Source organism: Onychostoma macrolepis, chromosome 01 (assembly GCF_012432095.1).
Source record: "Onychostoma macrolepis isolate SWU-2019 chromosome 01, ASM1243209v1, whole genome shotgun sequence".
Taxonomy (NCBI): Eukaryota; Metazoa; Chordata; class Actinopteri; order Cypriniformes; family Cyprinidae; genus Onychostoma; species Onychostoma macrolepis.
The window spans coordinates 34119252-34145788 of record NC_081155.1 but is presented as its reverse complement, the minus strand read 5'-3'; the positions used below and the strand labels follow the sequence as shown (position 1 = coordinate 34145788).

The 26537-nt window shown below is 38.0% G+C and overlaps 1 protein-coding gene across 2 annotated transcripts; it reads left to right on the top strand.

Annotated features, from left to right (window-relative positions):
* The first annotated feature begins 80 nt into the window (after positions 1-80).
* Positions 81-14701, top strand: LOC131532214 (cytochrome P450 4V2). 2 transcript variants are annotated; one of them, XM_058764793.1, is made up of 11 exons: positions 81-316; positions 4687-4799; positions 9296-9381; positions 9883-10073; positions 10365-10434; positions 11682-11808; positions 11891-12064; positions 12454-12556; positions 12686-12820; positions 13547-13726; positions 13813-14701. In XM_058764793.1, the coding sequence occupies exons 1-11, from the start codon at positions 130-132 to the stop codon at positions 13974-13976; spliced, it is 1530 nt and encodes a 509-aa protein (XP_058620776.1). In that variant the 5' UTR covers positions 81-129; the 3' UTR covers positions 13977-14701. The 2 variants fall into 2 exon arrangements, with proteins under 2 accessions (XP_058620776.1, XP_058620086.1); XM_058764103.1 differs by lacking the exon at positions 81-316 and adding an exon at positions 3633-3885.
* Positions 14702-26537: the final 11836 nt, after the last annotated feature.

Genomic DNA, 26537 nt, shown 5'->3' with positions numbered 1-26537 from the left:
AAAAGGCATGGTGTGCGTTTGAAAATCTAAGCACATCCCATGGCTTAAGGGGGGTGTACATTTTCAAGCTCCCATTTAACAGGCGAGGAGCTCCTCTAAAACCTACTACAGATCTAACAAAACAACAAAATGCTAGTTGGTGAACTGTTGAACGGATCGGTGGTTTTTTTCTCACTTCTACTTGTGCTGACTTTCATAACATATCAGTTGCTTAAAGATTACATGTATAAATGGAGAGAACTGAAACCTGTCCCTGGGATTAGTCCAACTTACCCGTTCCTAGGCAACACGCTCAACTTTAAGTCTAACAGAAGAGGTAAGTACAAACAATATTACTGTTACAGAATATAATATAAAAATATAGGTAATAATATGAAATATTTAGCTAGTTTGGTGTACGCCAGCGTTATTTAAATGATCTATGATCAGTTTGAAAATGAGTTATTTTTCCATTTATAATAAAAAAATTTAAAAAATCATTGTGTAAGTACATGATGTAATAGAAAAAGTAAGTACGTTAACCTAAGTAAAACGCACTAATAAAAACAGCGATGACTACCGCGCTCAATACCTCCCTCTCCCGCGGAGCTGAATAACTGCAGCTCCAATCGCTGTAACCTGGAAACAGACATTTCTTTTTGCAGGACTGAGGACAAGTGATAGTAGGTCGCCTATCCTAACTTCATTGTACGCATGTGGCTATAAACACTGGACGCATTCTTAAATCCAGACACCTGTTCAAAAAGCTAACTTTAACCCATGTCCTGAAATTTGTCTCCTCAGCTGGAAAATGAAGTGAAATTGTATAATTCATTGTAGAACTGCTAAGCCTACCTTTAAGTAATTTTCAGTGATTTCTTGTCGTAGGCTATGTCTGCTCTTTCTCATGCTTGAGGAGGATTTTTGGACATACCTAATCACTTAAAAATAATGCCATTCACCCTACTGAACACCATTCGTTCATGATTATGTAAACATTATGTAAACTACCATAAAGTAAACTACCTTTTCTTTCTACCGTCATATGACGATCCTGAGAAAAAGCATGGACTGTAGGGATGGGAAGATTCCCCGATTCGCTCGGTGCATCGGCAAAAAAAGGTTAACGATGCGATGCATCGGTTTAAAAAGTGTGCATCGGATACAAGTTGGCAACAACACTGCGGAGACCTGAGGAAAAACTTGGATTAAAGTCCAAAACCTGACTTGAAATAACCTAACAAATCAATCGGGGCTAAAGCGGCAATGTAAATTCACACTATCAAATTTGCGCACGCTTATTCGTAAGCAGCCCTTAAATCAAATCCACCATGGCAAACAGTGAATGTATTTGTGCTGTTTAATGCATTTGAGACGTTGTGTTTTCCTCGGTGCATAACTGACATGTCACGAGTATATTTTTTCATCTGTAAATGTTAGAAAGTCATGCAAAGATATCCATTTTGCTGTCAGGAGTGGGTTTACGCGAGTGGACGAGCGCTGCTGCGCGCATGCGCGCTAAACAGACGGTGCGCAATAATTCTGAGGATTTTATGATATCAGTAACTGTAAAGGGACTATTGGTAATGGGTAAATAAAATGTAAGCTAATACAGTCCTAATTACTAAACTCAGATTAGTTAATGTGTGTTGCTTGTAGCAGTTAAAATGTAGTTCGAATTTAGTGATTTTAACTTCTAGGTTAGTAATTGTTAATGCTTTAAAGAGCAATGTTAGATTGTAATGTTCTAATGCTATCTGTTCTAACTATAAAAGGTACAGCTGTTATAAAACCAGAGAGAAAGGCTAGTATGTGAGAGAGTCAGTGGTAATATCATTGCATTCCTATTGGTCAGTGTTAGAGCTTAGCCTGACAGTTTGCCTGCCCCGAACCAGGTTATCTTTCCAGTATAGCCACAGTGACTGAGGCTGATCTATGTTAAATTTGCTTTAGGCTATGGAACCAAATTATTTGACAGTGAGTCAAACTAACTGAAATGAGCCTGGCCTATTTGGTAAACTTGTTTTATGAAACAGGGCCTCGAGGCTTTAGAAGTCAGAAGACACATAAGTTATTTTTTAATTTCATTTTTTAAATTTATATAGCGCTTTTAACAATGCAGATTGTGTCAAAGCACTTAACAGTATCAAATTGGAGAACAGAGTGTCAGTAATGTACAAGATTAAACACTCAATTTTCAGTTAAAGGCATTTCATTATTGAATTCAGAGATGTCATTGTCTAGCTCAGTTTAGTTTAAATAGTGTCTGTGCAACCAAATCGACGATAATCGCTAATTTATGATTTGCTGTCTGTCTGAACCAAAGAATTAAAAGCGATCATATTTTTTCAATTGTATTGCATCGAATAGCATTGTGTTGAATCGAATCGAAATCGAATCGCACTACATCGTAAAGCCGCCTTTCCACTGCACACACAACATTCGCACACGACTGTCGCATTTCTCTCCCTAGTGGCAGTCTCACAGTACTTTCAAACTGGTCGTGCAGCAACCGTTACCTCGCATATATTCAGTTCAGTGTTTAAAGAATAATGTTAAAGTGAACAAAATATTGGTAATTCTAACCTTACGCTCATAGTTTTTAAGTAAGGGATAATCAACGGCTAGCTGTGCATTAAACGATTTGAATGCACGACCTGGAGGCGAAGAACTGTGTCGGGTGATTGCCTCCGCGAAGTGCATTCAAATCGTTTAATGCACAGCGTTGATTATCCCGTTTATGCCATGGTCATTTGTCAGTATTCACATATTAAAGATGTTAATAATATTTGTGCTGCAATATTTGACCGGAACGATAAAAATGACGGTTATTTTCGTCAGTATTACTATTCAACTGTAACGGTATGTTATATGGTTACCAATGTTTATAGGAAGCGCATTAACATAGAACTAATATAGATTAAAATGACCTGGAACTACCTGTGCAGTTAAACGAATTTAATCAACACCTGCCAGCCACTCAGAATCGAGTATTCCAGACCATGGCATAATAGAATCACATCTGGTCGGGCGGTCGCATACGGTCTAGCCGCAGAAGTTCAAATATTTTAACGCACCAGAAGCTAAAACCGGATCCGAATTTTCCGCATACGCATATGATCGGAACTCCACGCAGCTCCCGCACTACTAGAAATGAATGACTTCCGGTCTGTCGCTTGTCGTTCGTCAGAGATAGTAGAAAGGCGGCTTAATAGGGGTGAATCGTATCGCATCACTAGCTGCTTCATATATATCTTCAATGTATCATATTGTTGGCTATGCATCGATATGCGTATAGCATCGGCCTCATGGAGATGCACATCCCTATCGCACTGGGCCCCGCGCCAGCTTGGGATGGCCCTGATTTTATTGTGGCATGCATGAACACTGGTTCGTGTACAATGGCTTTCCACGGACTGTTCCAATGATAAACTGTATTTTTTGCTACTTTAACTTGGGATGCAGATTGTGCAGGCTTCTTACGAGCCACAAACAGCCATAGCACATTTTAATCTTTCCACGATTTTCCAACATATACACAGCAACCAAATTTTCCTATTTCAGAGGTTCTGCAGTTCTTTAGTAAACTTGCCGTAGGCTACCTACTTGCTGTAGGCTACTTGTCAGGATCCAAAGTCCAGCAGCAAAATCATTATGAAACACTGGGAAGCTCATAGAGACACACACGCATCGCTGTGCGTCTCAGTGGCAAGATGGTCTCGCTCGTCGGTGTGTATACTTTTGGGTTCGTAGCCGCGACGGTTTGCGTTATTCTATTGACATATATCACCTACCAGCTGCTGAAAAACTACCTGCACAACTGGAAAGAGCTGAAGCCAGTCCCGGGCATTGGAAACACATATCCGTTCATCGGAGACGCACTGCAGTTTAAATCGAACGCTGGAGGTGAGAAGAGCGTTATATCGGTCAATTTTTTTCCTTCTTCCCAGCATCTTTACAATGTTTTGTCTGCTCGAATCTCGTCAATAAATATAAAATACACATAGCCTATAATTTATACATGATCATATTTACAAATAAATTATTAGAGAATGACAACAATAAAACGAACAATATAGCCTATAAAAAAGCAATGAAAGTGTGCACTGTTATGCTATAATTCTTTTAAAGAATAGGCAATTTTTAATTGTTCTATTAATGCAGTTGATGCCGTTTATGACATTAATTGAAAGACTGCATAGCCTAGTATTCTGTTTTTTATCTTTATTTTTATTTTTTAATGTTATATTCTAAAGTGTTCTATTTTTAAAATTTCTATTCTGAAAATTCGAAATCACTTTATTTTGATGGTCCCTTTAACACATTCTCTCAGCTCTCAGAGTGAGTAGTAGACTGGTAGGGTTAGGGTTAGAATAAGCTGAAATACTTGCAAAGACCATCACAATAGAGTCAGCAGATATTAATCAGACAGTCTAATTCTGAGAGTTAGTTGACACATAGGTGCAACTTTCAAATCAATGTTCAAAAGAGACTATCAAAAAAGTGTATAAAAATTATATTTTAAATTATTCTATTTTTAAAATTAAAACAACAACAAAACGTATAGTTTCTTATGTGACAACTATTTCCTGTCTCTATAAATTTTAACATAGAAAGTTCATGTTACTGTGAACAACTCCATTTACAAGGGAATTAAAGTAACCCTTCAAATGCATTGAAGTATAAAAGTTGAAAACTGTCTTTCAGATTTCTTTTGTCAGGTGGTTGGCTACACAAAAGAATTCTGGGATTCTCCTCTGTTTAAATTATGGATTGGACCTGTCCCTTTTCTCATCTTATACCATGCTGAGACTATCGAGGTATTGTCCACTTGCATGTAGACAGAAATACGCTCACACTCACTTGTTATGATCAGGGTCTCTGGCCTATAGTGACAGTATATTACACAATAGGTGCGGATGTTTGAAGATCGAGATAACCTTAGTGAGTGAACTTTTTTTAGTGGCACCACAAAAGTTGATGACTGTGTATTAGATAAAAGAAAAAGATACTATATGTATGATATCTATGTACAAAGAAATACATAAGACATTAAAGATTAGAAGAATATTCAAAGAGACCATTCAGTATGTTAAAGTTCAATGCTGCAAAGTGTAAATTCAACAACAGGATAAGGAAAATGTTTAAGCAGATTAAAAACTAGTTTTAGTGGTGATAGTAAAGTTCTGGATCAGAGGAACCATTATTTCAGTTCATTTCAGTTCAGCAGCCATTGTTGCCAAGTTGACTTACAACCCGAATTCCGGAAATGTTGGGACGTTTTTTTAAATTTGAATAAAATGAAAGCTTAAAGACTTTCAAATCACATGAGCCAATATTTTATTCACAATAGAACACAGAGAACAAAACAAATGTTTAAACTGAGAAATTTTACACTTTTATCCACTAAATTAGCTCATTTCAAATTTGATGCCTGCTACAGGTCTCAAAAAAGTTGGCACGGGGGCAACAAAGGGCTGAAAAGGCATTTTGTAAAGATTCAGCTGGGAGAACATCTAGCAACTAATTAAGTTAATTGACATCAGGTCTCAAGTTCAAGTTCAAGTTGAGCTTTATTGTCATTCTGCTACATGTGTGGACATATAGTGGAACGAAATGTCGTGTCTCGCAGGACCACGGTGCTACATACTAGTTAGACATGAGATACACATACAGCAATGCAAATATAGGAAAAAACAAAAAAACAAAAAACACAATAGGGCTATACAACAGTTTAACCATCTGACTATACATATACTATAAATACTATAACTACTATACCTAGTTGACTACACGTACACAAACTGAGACTGTACAAGAACTTTACATAAATACTGTACATGAAATAGTTCTAAAGAGATATTTGTACATGAAATTGTGCAGGAAATATATATTTTTTACATTAAATTGTTCAGAAGAGAGATTTTGTGGGAAGCAGCGCATAGTGCAAAAGAGTTAGTAGTGCAATGCTCCAGTAAACATTATTTTGTGGTGCAATATTCAAGTAAACATATATTATCTTATTGAGTCTTTGTTGCAGGGAGTGTTTATAGAAAGTGTCTAGTGTGCATATAGTGGGACGAGTGCGTTACTACAGGTGGTTTGTATAGCCCACTCACCTGTGTGTAGCACACCCAGAATTGCACTTAGGAGAAATTTGTCAATAGTTATTTATAGTTGGGGGGCTGAGGTGTTCATGGTTTCAGAGCGGGGACAGGGAGATTGGAGTTAAGAGCTCTCACAGCCTGGGGAAAGAAGCTGTTGAGCAATCTGACAGAACGAGCTTTGATACTCCGGTACCTTTTTCCTGATGGCAGGAGCTGGAAGAGGTTGTGGGAGGGGTGGGTGGGGTCCTTCACGATGCTGGAGGCCTTGCTGGAGCATCGTGCAAGGAAAATGTCCAGGATGGAGGGAAGAGGTTTGTAACATGATTAGCTATAAAAGGGATGTCTTAGAGAGGCAGAGTCTCTCAGAAGTAAAGATGGGCAGTGGCTCTCCAATCTGTGAAAGAGTGCGTAAAAAGATTGTGGAATACTTTAAAAACAACGTTCCTCAATGTCAAATTGCAAAGGCTTTGCAAATCTCATCATCTACAGTGCATAACATCATCAAAAGATTCAGAGAATCTGGCGAAATCTCTGTGCATAAGGGACAAGGCCGAAGACTTTTGTTGGATGCCTGTGGTCTTCAGGCCCTCAGATGACACTGCATCACTCATCGGCGTGATTCTGTCATTGACATTACTAAATGGGCCCAGGAATACTTCCAGAAACCACTGTCGGTAAACACTGCAGATGCCAACTAAAGCTCTATCATGCAAAAAGGAAGCCATATATGAACATGGTCCAGAAGCGTTGTCGTGTCTTGTGGGCCAAGGCTCATTTAAAATTAAATGGTTTCAAAGTGGAAAAGTGTTCTATGGTCAGACGAGTCCAAATTTGACATTCTTATTGGAAATCATGGACGCTGTGTCCTCCGGGCTAAAGAGGAGGGAGAACTTCCAGCGTGTTATCAGCGTTCAGTTCAAAAGCCAGCATCTCTGATGGTATGGGGGTGCATGAGTGCATACGGTATGGGCAGCTTGCATGTTTTGGAAGGCACTATGAATGCTGAAAGGTATATAATGGTTTAAAGCAACACATGCTCCCCTCCAGACGACGTGTATTTCAGCAGGACAATGCAAAACCACATACTGCAGCTATTACAACAGCATAGCTTCGTAGTAGAAGAGTCCAGGTGCTGAATTGGCCTGCCTGCAGTCCAGATCTTTAACCTATAGAGAACATTTGGTGCATAATTAAATGAAAAATACGTCAAAGACAACCACACCAACACCAAAACCCCAGAAACTCATAACCTCGATGCCCAGACGACTTCAAACTGTTTTGAAAAGAAGAGGAGATGCTACACCATGGTAAACATGCCCCTGTCCTAACTATTTTGAGACCTGGAACAGGCATCACATTTGAAATGAGCTCATTTTGTGCATACAATTGTAAAATTTCTCAGCTTAAACATTTATCTATGTTCTATTTTGAATAAAATATTGGCTCATGTGATTTGAAATTTTTTTAGTTTTCATTTTATTCAAATTTAAAAAACGTCCCAACATTTCCGGAATTCGGGTTGTAAAATGTTTAATGCAAGGAATAAAATAGAATGCAATATTCAACACAATGTTGTTTAATTCTGTATTGCTAACAAAGTTTTTCAATGAATACTTAATATACACTGAACAAAATTATAAACGCAACACTTTTGTTTTTGCCCCCATTTTTCATGAGCTGAACTCAAAGATCTAAGACTTTTTCTATGTACACAAAAGACAAATCTGTCTAAATCTGTGTTAGTGAGCACTTCTGTTAGTGAGATAGTCCATCCACCTCACAGGTGTGGCATATCAAGATGCTGATTAGACAGCATGATTATTGCACAGGTGTGCCTTAGGCTGGCCACAATAAAAGGCCACTCTAAAATGTGCAGTGTTATCACACAGCACAATGCTACAGATGTCGCAGGTTTTGAGGGAGCGTTTTGACTGCAGGATGTCCACCAGAGCTATTACCCGTGAATTGAATGTTCATTTCTCTACCATAAGCTGTCTCCAAAGGGGTTTCAGAGAATTTCACCTCCAAGATCGTCTGAGACCAGCCTCCCGGACAGCTGCTGCAACAATCGGTTTGCATAACCAAAGCATTTCTGCACAAACTGTCAGAAACCGTCTCAGGGAAGTCTCGACCTGACTGCAGTTTGTCGTCGTAACCGACTTGAGTGGGCAAATGCTCACTTTCGATGGCGTCTGGCACTTTGGAGAGGTGTTCTCTTCACGGATGAATCCCGGTTTTCACTGTACAGGGCAGATGGCAGACAGCGTGTATAGCGTCGTGTGGGTAAGCGGTTTGCTGATGTCAACGTTGTGGATAGAATGGCCCATGGTAGCGGTGGGGTTATGGTATGGGCAGGCGTATGTTATGGACCTAAAATGCACCTGTGTTCATTGTCCATAACTTATGCCTGCCCATACCATAACCCCACCGCTTGCCAGACGCCATCGAAAGTGAGCATTTGCCCACTCAAGTCGGTTACGACGACAAACTGCAGTCAGGTCGAGACCCCGATGAGGACTACGAGTATGCAGATGAGCTTCCCTGAGACGGTTTCTGACAGTTTGTGCAGAAATGCTTTGGTTATGCAAACCGATTGTTGCAGCAGCTGTCCGGGTGGCTGGTCTCAGACGATCTTGGAGGTGAAGATGCCGGATGTGGAGGTCTTGGGCTGGTGTGGTTACACGTGGTCTGCGGTTGTGAGGCCGGTTGGATGTACTGCCAAATTCTCTGAAACCCCTTTGGAGACAGCTTATGGTAGAGAAATGAACATTCAATTCACGGGCAATAGCTCTGGTGGACATCCTGCAGTCAGCATGCCAATTGCACGCTCCCTCAAAACCTGCGACATCTGTGGCTTTGTGCTGTGTGATAACACTGCACATTTTAGAATGGCCTTTTATTGTGGCCAGCCTAAGGCACACCTGTGCAATAATCATGCTGTCTAATCAACATCTTGACATGCCTGTGAGGTGGATTATCTCGGCAAAGGAGAAGTGCTCGCTAACACAGATTTAGACAGATTTGTGAACAATATTTGAGAGAAATAGGCCTTATGTGTACATAGAAAAAGTCTTAGATCTTTGCGTTCAGCTCATGAAAAATGGGGGCAAAAACAAAAGTGTTGCGTTTATAATTTGTTCAGTGTATAATCAACCCTAGTGGTAACAAAGACAGTTTTACAAGTCCTCACTTTTATGTCACTCTTACAGACAGTGTTAAATAACCCTGTTCACATGGACAAGGCCTACGCATACAAATTTCTGCACCCCTGGCTGGGAACAGGACTACTTACAAGGTAAACTGTTTACCAACTTAATAAAGGCTAATTTTAATTAATGTCAAGTCATAGGGATCAGTTCAAAGCAACTTCATAGTATTAAACAGGGCCAGTTAGTAGTATCATATCTGAACCAGTTAATAGTATAATATCTGAACCAGTGATGCCAACTTCAACAAGACTAATCCACATTCTTGTAAAGCAGCTCTAAAAAGACAATAGTGTCATTATTCAGCTCCAGTCAGTTCAGTGTTGATTCGTTTCATTTCAATAACTTTGTAAAGTTCATAATTTAATTCAGAGATAAGCAACTCAACTGAAGACAGTAGTATTCTGATTGAGACAGTTCAATACTGATTCTATTCAGTTGAATAATTAAGAGCAAACAAATAATTATCCCTTTGCAAATAATTATCAAATCATCTATAAAGAAGATTAGAGAATAAATAAACTCACTGAACACTAAACTCAAAGAAAGGACACCTGTCCCAAATTCCCTTCTATCTTTCCTTTTGCTAGTACTGGGGATAAGTGGAGACGCAGACGTAAGATGTTGACCCCAACATTTCATTTCTCTATACTAACTGAGTTCCTGGAGGTGATGAATGAACAAGCGGAGGTGCTCATAGAGAAACTTGAGAAACAAGCTGGAAAAGGCCCTTTCAACTGCTTTAACTACATCACTCTCTGTGCCCTTGACATCATCTGTGGTTTGTGTAGTTTTCTGTACATTTTAACGGGTACTTTTAACAAGACACAACTTGAAAGTTGTGAGTTTTGAAACTTATGTTTTTGAACCTTTATGGAGCACATCTTATTTATTCCTCATAGCCTCGTTTTCATTTGCATAAAGTTCAGTATATGGCATCCAACCTGCCTAAGTCATATTGACATTGTGTGTTTATGGTGGTTTTGGTTTTTAGTGAGGATTACAATGCAACCTAATTTGTTTGAGGATGTGAACAAGTATCAAAATTCAAATCAGAATTGTTACATTTCAGAGACTGCCATGGGAAAGAAGATCTATGCACAGAGCAACCATGACTCTGAGTATGTGCGCAGTGTGTACAGGTAAGTGCTTTTTACATTTAGTAATGTTAATATGGAAGGGACATTTTTAGGGTGGATTCTAGACAGATATAAGGTTGTGAATCAGAGTACAAATCAATACTGGTTTGAAACTCTGCAAATAACTGTGTGTGTTTAACCGGCTTGGTGAGCTCGCTTTTATTCCTTGGTCATGCCTTATTCCAAAGGCCATGCAACAGATGATTTTGTGTGTTTAAGTCTAGAACAGTCTAGAAGAGTCATGGTTATATTTAGTGTTCTGAAAGTTTCACAATACTTCAAAATACTTCCAGTTCTAAATAGATGGTTAATGGGTCAACAGTGTACAAGGGTCAATTTGATTACTATAAACCCAGTTCAGTCTGTTTATATTACATTGTTTTGATAAATGATAAATGTTAAAAATAAAAATGCCCCCCCCCCTCCTGTTGATGTATGGTTTAAGGAATATTCTGTTTGAAGATACACAATATATGATAAGTGTTGAGGCAATAAAGACACGTTTTACACCCAAATTGCAACGTGTTATGTCTTTAGCAAGCATTTAGATAAACTTAACTAACCAACATTTACACAAATGTTGTTACACCAGCTAAAAGTCCAGTGCCCATAAAGATACTGAAAGATAAATGCTTATAAACATTTACAAATGATGAATATTCTCAGCTTTAGATTGGGTACGGCAAAAAACATGAAAAATTATTATTAAAAGGTTTGTAAAGATGTGTAAATAGGGTGAATTCAGGTAATTTGGGACATATTTTGCCATCAAGATCACTGCGCATTAAAGGTACTAATGATAAGTAGATGTTTATAAACATTTATAATCGATGAATAGTTTCCACTTTAGATTGGGTACTGCAAAAAACATGAACAAATAATTAATAAATCATTTGTTAAGATGTGAAAATAGTAGTCTACGTAACAAATGAAGATTGAATATATGACCTTACAGACTGTGATTATGAGTTAATTAATAATATGTTAACATGAATAGTTTGTGAAGTGCTGACTAATTAAGCTATATTTTCATGACATTTATAAATGTAAAAAAGAGCATTATGTACAGGTAATATGTGAACTGAAGTGACATTTGTTAGCATTCTAAAGTACATTAACAAAGAAGCTGAATGAAGCTCATGATTACATAATGTCTGTTAATTATTCATTAATGAAAGTATAAAGTGTTACCAATGAATGAATATGAAATTTACTAATACTTTCAATTTCTATTATTCTGATCGGTACAGAATGAGTGACATCATCACCAGGCGCCAGAGGATGCCCTGGTACTGGCCAGATTTTGTGTATAACTATTTTGGTGAAGGCAGAGAGCACAACCGTAGTCTGAAAGTCCTTCACTCCTTCACAGAGAGTGTGAGTGTTTATGTAATACCCAACCACATTCAGTCTGGTCAAGGCTGCATTCTGATCACCTGTGTGTCTTTCTGTCATGTAGGTGATTAACGAGAGGGCAGAGTACATCACCTACATTGAGTCTGACAGCGAATCAGATCAGGGGATGAGGAAAAGACGGGCTTTCTTGGACATGCTGTTAAAAACAACAGATGAGGATGGGAAAAATTTAACTCACAAAGATATCCAGGAGGAAGTGGACACATTTATGTTTGAGGTAGGAACTGTTAAAATGATGAGAGGAACAAAATTATTCACTGCTCAAAACAACACAGGCTAGTGGCACTTGCGGGTTAAAACAATGCTATGATAACTCTGAAAAAATTCATTAATACCATTAAATATGAAGGTCCTGTAACATTTGTGTTCTTTTATTAATGTACAGTGCTTGTTTTGTGTGTTATTAGGCAAGGCTTGGAAAACTAGGTCATTATCATCCTCATTTTCTGTATTAAAATTCATTTCATTAAAAAATAACTTGCATTATAAAACTGATCCAATATGTGTTAAAACCATCTTGTTCATGGGTTTACCAAATTACTGAAATTTTAAAATTATTAAAACCAAGATAACTTGGTGAGGTAACCTTTATGCTTTATTTTGCAGGGTCATGACACGACAGCTGCTGCCATGAACTGGGCCATACACTTGTTAGGCTCCCATCCTGAAGTCCAAAGGAAGGCGCAACAAGAACTATTTGAAGTTTTTGGTGCGTTAAGCCCAATTGTGGTTCATATTATGCAGTTAAACACCAAGAATAGGTGTATAAATCATTACTTTGTAATCAGTTTGGAAGTCATTTTAATAATTTTGCAATATGTTTGTGTGTGTGTGTCAGGCGAGTCTGAGAGGCCAATTAACACGGAGGATCTGAAGAAACTGCGTTATCTGGAGTGTGTGATAAAGGAGTCTCTGCGTCTCTTCCCTTCTGTTCCGTTTTTTGCCCGAACCATCTGTGAGGATACACAGATCAGTGAGTTCCTTATATTAGTCTACTTGTCACATATTCATTCATTCCTTGTTTTCATCCACTTTATGTTCATCAGTTACAGCAATAATTTACAAACAAAGAGGTCCGAACCCTTATGACCTTGTTGCTTCCGTGAACTGCAATAGGAGATATTTAATAATGTACTTGTAGCTGATCACTCCCAAAATGTAATTCTGTTATTATTTACTCACCCCAAATATCATTGCAAATTCTAGTGTTGTTCTTTTCACACACACACACACACACACACATATTTGTTTTTGTGAATTGTGGGGACATTCATAGGCGTAATGGTTTTTATATTGTACAAACTGTATTTTCTATGGCCCTACACCAACCCTACACCTAAACCTACCCCTTACAGGAAACTTTGTGCATTTTTACTTTATAAGCCTTTTGAAAAACGGGGACATGGGGTAATGTCCACATAAGTCACCTTCTCCTTGTAATATCTATGTCATACCCATGTCATTATACAAATTTGCATCCTCATATGTCACACACACACAAATAATCTTTAGATTTTTTCCATGCAATAACAAAAAGTAGGATATCCTTTTTATTTTATGTTCCACTGAAATAATAACACCACACATGTTTAAAACAACATAAAGATTAATATATAATGAGAGAATTTTCATGCTTCGATAAGCTATTCCTTTAAGAAACTATATCATTTGACAAGATATCTGTGTGTGTCTTCTATAGATGGCTATAAAGTTCCTAAAGGAGCAAATGTCATCATCATAACTTATGCCCTTCACCGTGACCCTCGCTTCTTCCCTGATCCTGAAGAGTTCCGTCCTGAGCGTTTCCTGCCAGAGAATTGCGCTGGTCGACATCCTTATGCCTTCATTCCCTTCTCTGCCGGCCTTCGCAACTGCATCGGTGAGACCTACATTATATAATGTGTCATTCTATATTTTTCCAGAGGTTTAATAATAACTGACAGTTTTATGTTTGTGTGTATTCAGGTCAGCGTTTTGCTTTAATGGAGGAAAAGGTTATTCTGGCTTCTATTCTGCGCTACTTTAACATAGTGGCATGTCAGAAGAGGGAGGAACTCCGGCCACTGGGTGAACTGGTACTGCGACCAGAGCGAGGCATCTGGATCACGTTGGAGCGCAGAAAGCACTAGCACACACACATAGTCAACATGAGAATTCATTCAAGATGGCAATGTTGTGTAGTGAATGAACACCTGAACCTTACCATTATTGTTCTACAATCTACATTTTTGTATGATATCCACCTCAAACTATTTTCTTTGAAAGTGCAAGGCTTCTGATTCACTGGACACTAAATTGAATAACTAGGAGAATAACAAAGTGCAGTAAACAGTAAAACTATTTGACAAAAAAGTGTGATTATGATTGTGATAAACTGAAATAATATGATAACAAATACCAATTTTCAATATAAAAAGCATAACAGACTTCTTATGTATAGGTAAAATAACTGGAAATCAGTAATCCTGAAAGTCTTGCACATTCAAGTTATTTTAAAAATAAGGTTAAGATTATGCAATCTTTTATCATTTTATCAGTCCAAATAATTGTCATGAGATTGTGTTGACAATTACGCAATTACACAGAAGTGTAACTGTTCTGTAACTGAAAGTACTGCAAAATGATTAAGGGCTTTTAAAAATATACTATAAAATGTAATCTAAGAAAATTTCATTTAAAAACATTTCTTAAAAAATGTCCTTTAATAATCTATACTTAAATTAACTCTGGTTTACCTGGCATTAAATGTTTGCAGATCATTTGTCTCAGACAAGCTAATTTTTTCTTTCTACTTTGTTGTTTTACACATGATTTTTACTGACTGTTAAACATACAATTAAATACTATTAAAGCATCTTTAGTGTTGGTTTCATTCTCAGTTTTGAGGTCTTGCATTAAATTCAGTTGGTTTATCATTTTGCGTTCTAGCTGTGAGTATCAGGAACATGCAAATAATTATTCAAACATGCACCATAGGGCACATATGCCATACCCAGATAGCATGCAGATGTGGGCCACTTAAGGCAATGATACGGCACTGCTGGCCTTCTTATGGCCCGTACAAAATGGAAGTGGCCCACATGTAAAATAGCAAATATGGCCCAAATGTATCAAATCACATGTGGGCCTCTGTAGGCAAAGATGTGGTATTCACAGCAATGTGTAATCTGAATGTGACCCTAAAGTGGCTCATGTGGTAAACAGTAAATATGGCCCAAATAGTGCCAACCAAATGTGGTCCACATATGTTTCAGAAAATGTGACTTAGGTATATTAAAACGTATCTGGGCCAGTTTTGACAAAGATGTGGCACAGTGAGCACTGGCTAATGTGGATGTGAGCCTAAAGTGGCCCTTATATGATGCCACAAATGTGGCCCAGTTATCCTAAACCGTCTCTGGGCCAGTTTTGACAAAGATGTGGCACAGTGAGCACTGGCTAATGTGGCTGTGAGCTTAAAGTGGCCCTTATATGATTCCACAAATGTGGCCCAGTTATCCTAAAAGATATTTGGGCCAGTTTTGGCAAAGATATGGCACAGTGAGCACTGTGGCTGTGAGCCTAACTTGTCCCAAATTTGACATGGTAAATATGCCCCATATATTATAAAACAGACGAGGGCCACTTCTGGTTTGGATGTTGCACTTGACACTGACTAATTGAAATGGAAGTTTGAAATTGTAAATATGGCTTAATAGAATTTGGCTACTTTTAGTAGGATGCAACACAGTTAACTGATGCAGGATGATCTGGATATGAGTCTTGAGAAGGCTACATACCCACCCAGTCAGCAACCAGTGTCGGGCCAGATGTGGGCCGGATCTGGGCCAACACTATGTTGCTGTCTAGGCAGCAATTTATTTTTTGAAACATGCTTTTAATGGCAGTTTTTATATGTGTACTGTGCAGCATAAAAACATTTTATCACATTTTAGTAGACCTTAGTTAAATTAGAGGCAAAATATGTATTTTAACCTTATATATATAATATATATATATAAAAAACATGATTTCAAGATCTAAGGCAAAAATAGAATGGTCTGACTTTAGATGTGTGAAATTATGCTACATAAGACACCTGCGCAAAAGAAAAACAGCAAATGGACTGAAAGAACATGCAAATTCACTCTATGACAGCAGATGGCGCTTATGGCCTCAATTTAGCATTCCTTTGGTTACCGCTGTAAATAGCTGCTCTGCGCTGCGCTTAAGAACACGGAGGTAAGAGAAAAAGAAAATGCCATCTAAAGTTTTCTGAAGAGAGTTCCCTTCAGATACTCATTCATATTAACCCCATGCCCACAATCAGTGGCGGTTTTTGGCATGGGCGAACCGGGCATTTTTTCATGACACGTGGGGGGCGGCACAAGCACTTGAAAAAAAAAAAAAAAAAATCATCTGCTGCTAAGCTGTTTTCTATTATCTATCATATAACTTTGTGGGGAATTGGCAAATTGGCGCACCTGCTTGCTGAAGCCTGAGCTGTGTCTGAAACCGCTCCCTATCCACTATATAGTGCACTATATCGGGTGTCAGCCATTTTGTAGTGCTGTCCGAATTCTGAGTGAACGACTTCATTCCCTACATTCGTTCACTACTTTTTACCCACAATGCATTCTGATTTCGAGTGTACAACCCATAGACATATAAATACCTAGACGCCTCATTGGCCGCTTCGGTCCGTTGCTGCGATACGTCAACACGTCCGCCATGTTTGTGAGGGCAAGACTGCCTTAAAAACAAATGGAGGTAAACGGGGGAGCTGCGGTTTTTTCGGGATAAAAACACGATAACGTTTACATTTATCAACCAATTTCAGTGGTTTGTGATCTACATGGAGTTAAAAATAACTCTGCCTCTAGTTATTCAGTTAGGCTTGGAAAATTAATAATTTTCTTAAGAAATTGTAAAAGCTCACACTCACACTCTTGTTGATTTGGTTGATTTTTTCGGTTAACAATTCTAATATTGATGTAGTATAACTGTGACATATACTTGTAATGTAATTTTAATGTACATTAAATGAAATTAAGTTTCTCTGTCTTCAACCCCAACATTTGAGCTTTTCTCGTGCTTCAGGTCAGAACACAGCTCGTTCCCTTTGAAATACTGAGGGGGGAAAAAATCGAAATAATACATCTTTAAGTACTAATAATTTACCATCATTGAGAAAATTTAATAAAACCAGCGAATACAAATCAAAAGGGACACACTGGTAGTCTGCTTTCTATTTTCATAGCACTCTATAGGCTACAGATAAAAACTCTACAAGCAATAACAAATATAACTGATAATTCTTTATGGATCCAGTAAAACTTACAGTTACTAATATGCACTGATGCACAGTAAAAATATAGTAAAAGTGATATGTAACATTAAAATGTATATGTAGTACAAGTTGTAGTAAAGTGAATAATATTAAAAGCAAGTACAACAGCACAATAACATAACTGATATAATAGATTTATAATAGCACAAATTATATGTGTAATACAATAATAAATAAATGAATAACAATAGATAGCAAGTAGAATATGTAATATCAAGGGTGGAATAATGCAGAATAGTCAATAATGAAGAATAAATTAATAGTAAATTATAAATAATCGTGAAAAGTACAGTTTTATAATGGTATTTGTATAATAATTATTAAACAAAGACAACTAATGACAAGCAAAAAATTGTGGTCATGAATTCCAAATTGTTTAATTAATGAGCTCCTTGAGTATTTTATATATATATATATATATATATATATATATATATATATATATATTAATTGTGACAACAAAACCTGACTAATAAAGACTAATTCTCCACTGCTTCCTCAAGATTTTCCTATATTTTCTAATGAGGTTTTTCAATGAATGAGTAAAATAATGTAAACAACTTGACAAAGCTTGACATTTTGCTCTACAATGCAAATTACACACATCCATGCAGAAAACACATTTTGAAGCAGTCGTTTATTTTTCAATATATGTTACTACATAGGAATGTTTGGGGTGTGAGTGTGTGCAGTTTACGTTGTACAACAAAATGTCAAAGTATAGTTATGTTTAACACAGACCAGATTATGACATGCCCCCAAAAACCTTTCTATAAATCAAAATTAATAATCATTATTACAACATAAAGAGCAATAATAAACAATGATTTTGTCATGATATTGCAGCTTCACTCACTAAGGAGTTCCTGTGTTTCTCATTTCTAGGCTATTTACATTATGCAGTTTTGTGTAAATGCACATACAGTAGTACATGATCAGCATTAAACAGCCTGTGTAAATAATTTAAAATGCAGTCTATAGTATTGTGATTGACTGAAAAAACTGGTTATTTTTAAATATTTGACAAAAATAACAGAAACATTTAATAAGGTAATTATATTGTTATAAAAGTTACCCTTACAAAGGTTAAAAAATGCTCCTGGAAGTCTGTTCCGGGAGAGAGTGGTTTGAATATGATCAGGGTCATTCTGGCCATTCATTCAGGGCTATTCTGGGTTTTAACGAGTACAAATACAACATTAGGCTGTGGAGGTGTAGCCTAGTCTCTAGGAAATGCAGGAAACATGCTTTCTTCAGCTTTCCTTAAGGCTTGCTTTGTCCTGTTTGCAGTTGGCTAAAAAAGAAAAAAACAAATAATTTATATAATCAGTCCACAGTTTTATGATAAGCTATGAAATCCTTATAATCTAGTGATGATAAACTTGCTCTTTGTAAATGAGAAGTGAAATTAAAGAGAGATGCTTTAGCTCCATCCCTATCCTGACAGTCTGACACGGTCTTGTCAAAGTGCTCACTGTATATATTGTGCTCATAACACAATTTAGTTTATGATATGAACTACAATATAAGTTAAAACTTAATAAGAATTAATTTAAACTTTGATTTCTTATAAAGTCTCAGCTTTCACTGCTTACTTGCCATATCCTAGCTATTAATAGTCTGACACTGGCTAATTAAGCTGTCAACATAATGCTAAAATGACCAAAAAAACATCCAGAAACAAGTGTTCAGTCTTACCTGTGAAAGATAATACCCCGAGATCTGTTGTTATTAATGTGCGACGGTCTGTAGATGCCCAAGCTGCCGACGAGTCAGGTATGTTTTCTTCTGTCCCGGTATGAGAGTTCTGGAGAGTTGCCCGCACCAATATGGCGGCGCCGTTGACGTGCGGTCGAGCGGCCAATGAGGCGTCTAGGTATTTATTATGTCTATGGTACAACCGATGTACACTTACTGAAGCACTATTTCCCACAATCCAATGCGGAGAACCGACGAGCTGTTAGAGAGAGCGGGAGCGAGCGAGTTTGAATGAGAGATGCCGTTTAATTTACAAAAATGATTAATTTGGTGGATTTTTAAAAATGTTCGTTGGTAGTGTATTCATTCTGATGTCAAATTAACGGTCGCCTGAGGGCGCTCTGACCATCTTATTTGAGTGCAAAAACGCTGCTCGGGAGAGTTTCAAGATACTACAAACAATAAATACATACAATTATTAATGTGTGCTAATGTGAGTTTATTTTTGTTGACAATATTTTAATAGTATTTAATGATTATGACCATATTACAGAACAAATGAATAATATACCATCAATGAAACCACAAAGCTGATTACAATAGTCATTTTAAGTGTTATTGCTATTAATATTATTTTCTAAAATGAGGTACATGAAATATAAAAGTACATCGAAGATGTTTTTGCAACAGCCAAGTCTCACGCGCAGTGTACACGTCACCGTCCGAATCCGTTCACTTCATTTTGTTCACTCCTTTCTAATATAGTTCACTCAACTGCCTTACACTATATAGGGATTAGTGAATGAGTGAACGAGTGAGCGATTTCGGACACAGCTCTGGTTTTATTATACTCCACGTGTCCGCAAGTTCGATTGGGTGCGCGCGCCAAATATGACGTCATCGCGGTGTTGGCGGAAGTTCGCTTTGAGTGCGCGCGACGTCGTTTCGCGTGGCGGTGTGCACGACATTTTTTGTAACTTTCCTCGCAGATCCGCTTCCGAAGTTGCACGAGTTCTAGGCGATTCTTATGGAAGCCCGTTTCCGCCACTGAATAAAAAAATAAAACAAGGTAATTGCGACTTTTTATCTCGCAATTCTGACTTTTTTTCTCGCAATTCTGAGATATAAAGTCGCAATTCTGAGATGTAAACTCGCAATTCTGACTTTTTTCTCAGAATTCTGAGATGTAAACTCGCAATTCTGACTTTTTTTCCTCAGAATTCTGAGATGTAAACTCGCAATTCTGACTTTTTTTCTCGCAATTCTGACTTTTTTTCTCAGAATTCTGAGATGTAAACTCGCAATTCTGACTTTTTTTCCTCGGAATTCTGAGATGTAAACTCGCAATTCTGACTTTTTTTTCTCGCAATTCTGAGATATAAACTCGCAATTCTGACTTTTTTCCTCAGAATTCTGAGATGTAAACTCGCAATTCTGACTTTTTTTCTCATAATTCTGACTTTTTTCTCAGAATTCTGAGATGTAAACTCGCAATTCTGACTTTTTTTCTCAGAATTCTGAGATGTAAACTCGCAATTCTGACTTTTTTTTCTCGCAATTCTGACTTTTTTTCTCGCAATTCTGAGATATAAACTCGCAATTCTGACTTTTTTTCTCGCAATTCTGAGATAAATAATGAATCCTTAATTTATTTACAATTTTCATCGGAGATGTCTTGCTTGGTCGATATCTTACAACATTAAATATAGGAGATAAGATCATTCTAGAGCAAGAACGATGAAAGCGCACCTGCGTGCATTCATATACTCACTCTCATGTTACAATAATACGCTCTTTACTTGACAGCTGTTGTTAAAATAACGCGATAGAAGCTGCCTCAAACTCAGAAATATAAAGAAATGAAGAATATTGTGTCTGAAAGCTGTGCGCGCCGTCCCCCCTCCCGCACCCTGCCCGGCGGTAATGGTACTGTCCAACCGCGAGCTCAAGACACAGAAATGGAGAATAATTAGTCATTTGTATGTTTGTTCAAAAATCATATTCAGACGCAGCATTCATCTAGTTCATTTTGATAGTGCAATTTGAACAAAGCACTGCAAAGCCTTACACGGAGAGTGGTTTCCTATTGTGCGAGAAAGTCAGAGTTGTGAGATATAAACTCGCAATTGCGAGAAAAAAAGTCAGAATTGCGAGATAAAAAGTCGCAATTGCGAGTTTATATCTCAGAATTGCGAGTTTATATCTCAGAATTGCGACTTTTTGTCTCAGAATTGCGAGTTTACATCTCAGAATTCTGAGAAAAAAAGTCAGAATTGCGAGTTACATCTCAGAATTGCGAGTTTATATCTCAGAATTGCGACTTTATATCTCAGAATTGCGAGAAAAAAAGTCAGAATTCTGAGATAAAAAGTCGCAATTACCTTGTTTTATTTTTTATTCAGTGGCGGAAACGGGCTTCCATAGATTCTAGCCGAGCATGCACGTCTGTGCTGGCATTTGTGTGAAACAGAAGCAGTTTGATGTTATTTTCAAACTCCACCAGGTAACATTTAACGCTTTGAGGGAAAACAAGAGTTTTTTTGTTTGTTTTTTTGTTTGTTTGTTTGTTTGTTTGTTTGTTTGTTTTTTTTGCATAGTTTGTCCAAGGCTTTAATTCAAGAACGTTTTATTTTTTTTGTATAAAAATAGAATTAGAATTCATGTTCAGCGCCTGTATTTTCCGAGGAGACTAAAGAAAGCAGGCATGACCCACTCTATCCTTATGACTTTCTATCGATGTGTCATTGAGAGTGTACTAACCAGCTGTATTATGGTAGCTGCTCAGCATCTGACAGGAAAGCACTACAACGGATAGTGAAGACGGCACAGCACATCATTGGGACCTGTCTTCCAGCCATTGAGGACATCTACAGCACCAGGTGTTTGAAGAGGGCAACCTCCATCATGAAAGATTCTTCTCACCCTTCTCACACCTTATTCATGCCTCTCCCATCTGGAAGGAGACTAAGAAGCATTCACGCGAGAACTTCGAGATTCAAAAACAGTTTCTTTCCTCAAGCAATCAGACTTCTCAACAGCTAGTCTGATTCCAGGAACCTTCCCCCTCCCCCTCCTCAAATTCATATCAATGCTTTTACATGTACATAATACTGTATATTTTCAGATTGTATATACCGTAATAATGTTAATAAGATTATATTTATTCACCTGTGTCACTACAATTTTACCAATTGCTGCTATATTGTATCAATGTCCTGTTTACTTATTTATTTCTTTTTAAATGTTTTTTTTTTTTTTTTTTTGTTGTATTTTATATAGCCTATGTGACACCGTTGTTCCCTGAAGGAACTATGTTTCGTTTTTTAACCATTGCCAAGCAATGTGCCAAAAAATGACCCCCCTCAGAGGGGGTCTCACCCGGAGAGTAATTCAATGTAGAACCGCCACTGCCCCCAATTCATTATTTATATTTTTCTTCCTATAGGGGATGGGGGCGTGACGTCACTGCTCTAGCGCCGTGGTGGCTGATGGGAAAAATCGGCATTTTGTGAGGCCACTTGTTGCGACGCTGAGGAAGTTGTAATATGAACATGTTTTAAATAGGATACAGAAATTGAATAAAGTGTAAATCAACATATTAAAGTTATTCAACAAAACATTATTTAGTCAAGAGCAGTGAGGGATTTCTTCTGTCTTTTGTTGTTTGATTAACATTAATGACAGACGACACAGCTTTATTACGCTGCTGTCACAAGACCTGTTTCACGGATCCAATACTTATACATATGCGTTTTCTTTCGCAACTTAAGACAAAACCGACAATGCTTATGAGGATACTCGTCAGGACGACCATTTTGACATTATTTTGTGTGTATTTGGCCACTTAAGCGCAACCAGCTGTATTTGTTTGTTCGCAGCGCGCTTTGGATGTGACTGCAGCACACAGAAAAGCGCCTCTGGGGTGCACAAGTACTGAAAGACTTAAAAAGACGTGCAAATAATAAATTTCTGTGATGACACAACAATGACCGATTAGGCAATTGACAATTGACCTATCGGTAAGCCCCGCCCCCCTTAGTTACTAGGGTAGGGTACTAGGGTGTATTAGAAGATGGCGCCTCTGTGTTTGGCACGCCGTCTGCTGTTCTCCCCGTCTTTGTTGTTTTTAGTACTTATGTTTTTATTTATGTCTATTTTTATTACTGGCTGTAAAATGGCGTTGGTGTATAATCGCCAAACACTTATGGACATTCGAATGGCTTTTGAAACAGCCAGGACCGGCACCTGTCGTCTCAATCTTCTCTGCCGCCTACCTATTCCTACTTCTCTTCACATCAGTACCGGCATGTTACAGACTTGCCGTGGAAAAAAGCGTCGGCGAAAAGAGGAAAGCGTGCTGGAGTTGCAGTTCGGCTGAGATCCTCTGCTGTTTTACTGTCTACCGGGCCTGGGATGATACGCGGATTATATCTTCACTGGCGATCGCTGGACTCAACGTATCGATGGCTTCGACCTGTTGTCCCTGCTGTCCCTGGCCCTGTCTCTCTGCGCCGCTTCCTTCCGCGTGTTCGTTGTGGTGGAGTAAATGCTTCCAACCTTGATTGACCCAGAGATCTCGCAACCCCAGGAAGATGTGTCGCCATTTCACGTGGCCTTGATCAACGCCGTTCTCTGGTAAATAAGACATTTATATTAAATGACTTTTTACCCTGCACGCCGCTGGACGCCCTATGTATCACTGAAACTTGGATTAAACCGGAGACTTAAGCCCATTCACTGAGCTGGTGCCTCAGGGCTGTAGCTTTTAAATTCCCTCGGTTATCTGGTCGAGGTGGGGGCTTGGCGGCAGTGTTTAAAGGCTCGTATCTCTGTCGCAGTCTATCAACTGGGACTCATAGTTGTTTCGAGGTTATGCTGTTTCAACTTTCACTAGTCAACCCTGTGGTTTTGCAGTCATATACCGACCACCTAACGTAAATAGGGAATTTTAAATGAATTTGCTCAATTTATGAGTGAAATCGTCACCAGTTACGACAGGATTTTAATACTGGGAGACTTTAACATACATGTCTGTTGTGATTCCAAACCACTATCCAAAGACTTTCTTAGATTACTTGATTCTTTTGACTTTGTGCAATGGGTATCTGGACCTACTCATGCTCAAGGACATACTCTGGACTTGATTTTATCTCGTGGTGTGTCAGTGCTGGATATAAAAATTGTGGACGCTGGCATATCTGATCATCTACCCATATTGTTCTCTGTGTCTCTTGATGGAAATACTCCAAGTCAATCATCATTGCCATGTTGGACTCGTATATTTACAGAATGCTCAAGTAAAGAATTTGCTTCTAAGTATGAATTATTAGGTGCTACCCAGGATATGATTACTCTTACCGGTCACCTGGATGTTAACGAGCATCTTGGTGTTTTCAACAATAATTGCTCCAATATCTTAAACACTATTGCTCCATTAAAGATGAAAAACACAAACATAATTCAATACCTTGGCATAATGATACCACTCGTTCCCTTAGGAAGACTTGTAGAAGTGCGGGCGTAAATGGAAAAAGACAGGCTTCAAGTCTCATATGAAATCTTCGTGACTCTCTCTCTGCATTTCAGCGAGCTGCCAAGGCTGCAAAGTGTAGATACTTTTCAGAGTTAATCACACAAAATAGCCACAAGCCAAATATTTTATTCTCTACTATTGAATCTGCACTCCATCCAGCTGTTAACATTTTTCCGAGGTATCTGTCTCTCTGTGTGAGAAGTTTGCTAATTATTTTAATGACAAGATCTCTCGAATCATGTTTGCTGTATCAATGCCGTCATATGAATTGGTTGATGTCCTATACTCTGGTTCCACCTGGTCTCTTTTCGAGTCTATTAACCTGAACACCTTAATCAAAACTCTGTCTAGCCTGAAACCCACAATGTGTCCTCAGGACGTTATTCCAACACGTTTTCTTAGACAGATCATTGACACTATTGGTCCTGATTTGTTGTCTATTATCAATAAATGTCTCCAAACTGGGACTGTCCCCACGACTTCAAACTTGCCACAGTGCGACCACATCTTAAAAAACCTAATTTGGACTCGACATTGCTGGTTAATTTTCGTCCGATTTCAAATTTGCCTTTTTTATCAAAAATATTAGAGAAAATTGTCTCAAATCAACTCCAATCTTATTTGTCTCATAATTCTATTTATGAAAAATTTCAGTCTGGTTTTAAATCCTGTCACAGCACTGAGTCTGCCCTCTTAAGAGTTTTAAATGACGTCATGTTGACTACGGATTCTGGCCAGTTTACAGCTCTGGTTTTGTTAGACCTTAGCTCTGCCTTTGATCTGGTCAACCATGATATTCTTATATCTCGTCTTGAGGCATGTGTTGGTTTACGGGCACAGTATTACAGTGGTTTAGGTCATATCTTACCAGTAGGAGATATGTTGTCAACATTGGGCACCATTTCTCCTCTGAGATGCATTTAAAATCTGGTGTACCACAAGGATCGATTCTTGGTCCAGTATTGTTCTCACTTTATATGCTTCCTTTAGGGCTTATTTTTAACAAGCACGGGTCTCTTTCCATCTATATGCAGATGACACCCAAATCTACATCCCCTTAAAGCGTGGCAATAAACATGGCATTAAGCCCATTTTGGATTGCCTGGAAGAACTGAAACTTTGGCTTGCAACAAATTTTTTATGCCTCAATGAGAGTAAAACTGAATTCATCATGTTTGGTCCCAATGATAAAAGTGTATATGATCTCGAAACTACTTCTGTCACCATACAGCACTACTTGTGTCAGAAACTTGGGTGTTTGGTTTGATAATAACCTCAAATTTGATAAGCAGATAAGTTCCGTTGTCAAGTCCTGTTTTATCATATCCGGCTTCTCTCCAAAGTGAAATCATTTCTATCATCACGGATGTTTGAAATCATAATGCACGCATTTGTTACATCTAGGCTTGACTACTGTAATTCTCTGTACATTGGTGTTTCTCAGTCCTGTGTCTCTCGTCTGCAGTTAGTCCAGAATGCAGCAGCTCGGCTTCTTACTGGAAAGCACAAATACGATAGTATTACACGGTTTTAATTTCACTTCATTGGCTTCCAGTAAAGTACAGAATTGATTTTAAAATTCTATTGTTTGTTTTAAATCTCTTCACAATCTGGCCCCAATGTACTTAACTGAGTTGTTACAGCCTCATACTTCGTCGAGATCTCTCAGATCCACTAATTCTGATCTATTGCATGTTCCTAGGACAAGACTAAAACGAGAGGTGACCGTGCCTTTTCTGTTGTCGGCCCAAAACTTTGGAATAGTCTCCTCTCATATCAGAACTGCTCCAACCTTGTCGGTTTTAAATCCACATTAAAGACCTATTTCTTCTCGTTGGCGTTTGATACTCCATGATAAATTGTCTCTGTCCTTGTGTTTGGAGTGCCACACATTCTTATAGCCTGTGTATATTCTGTGAATATCTGAGTTTTTTAGCTGTATTTAATTCTGCCTATAGTCTGTATAGTGTTGTAAAGCACTTTGGTCAACTTCGGTTGTTTTTAAACTGTGCTATATAAATAAAATTGTATTGTATTGTATTGTTACTGTTGCTCCCTCAGACAAACAAATGGAGTTGCCCACTGTCTTTCAATGACAGCTGCAGTGTGCAAACCTTGTCCCACGATGTT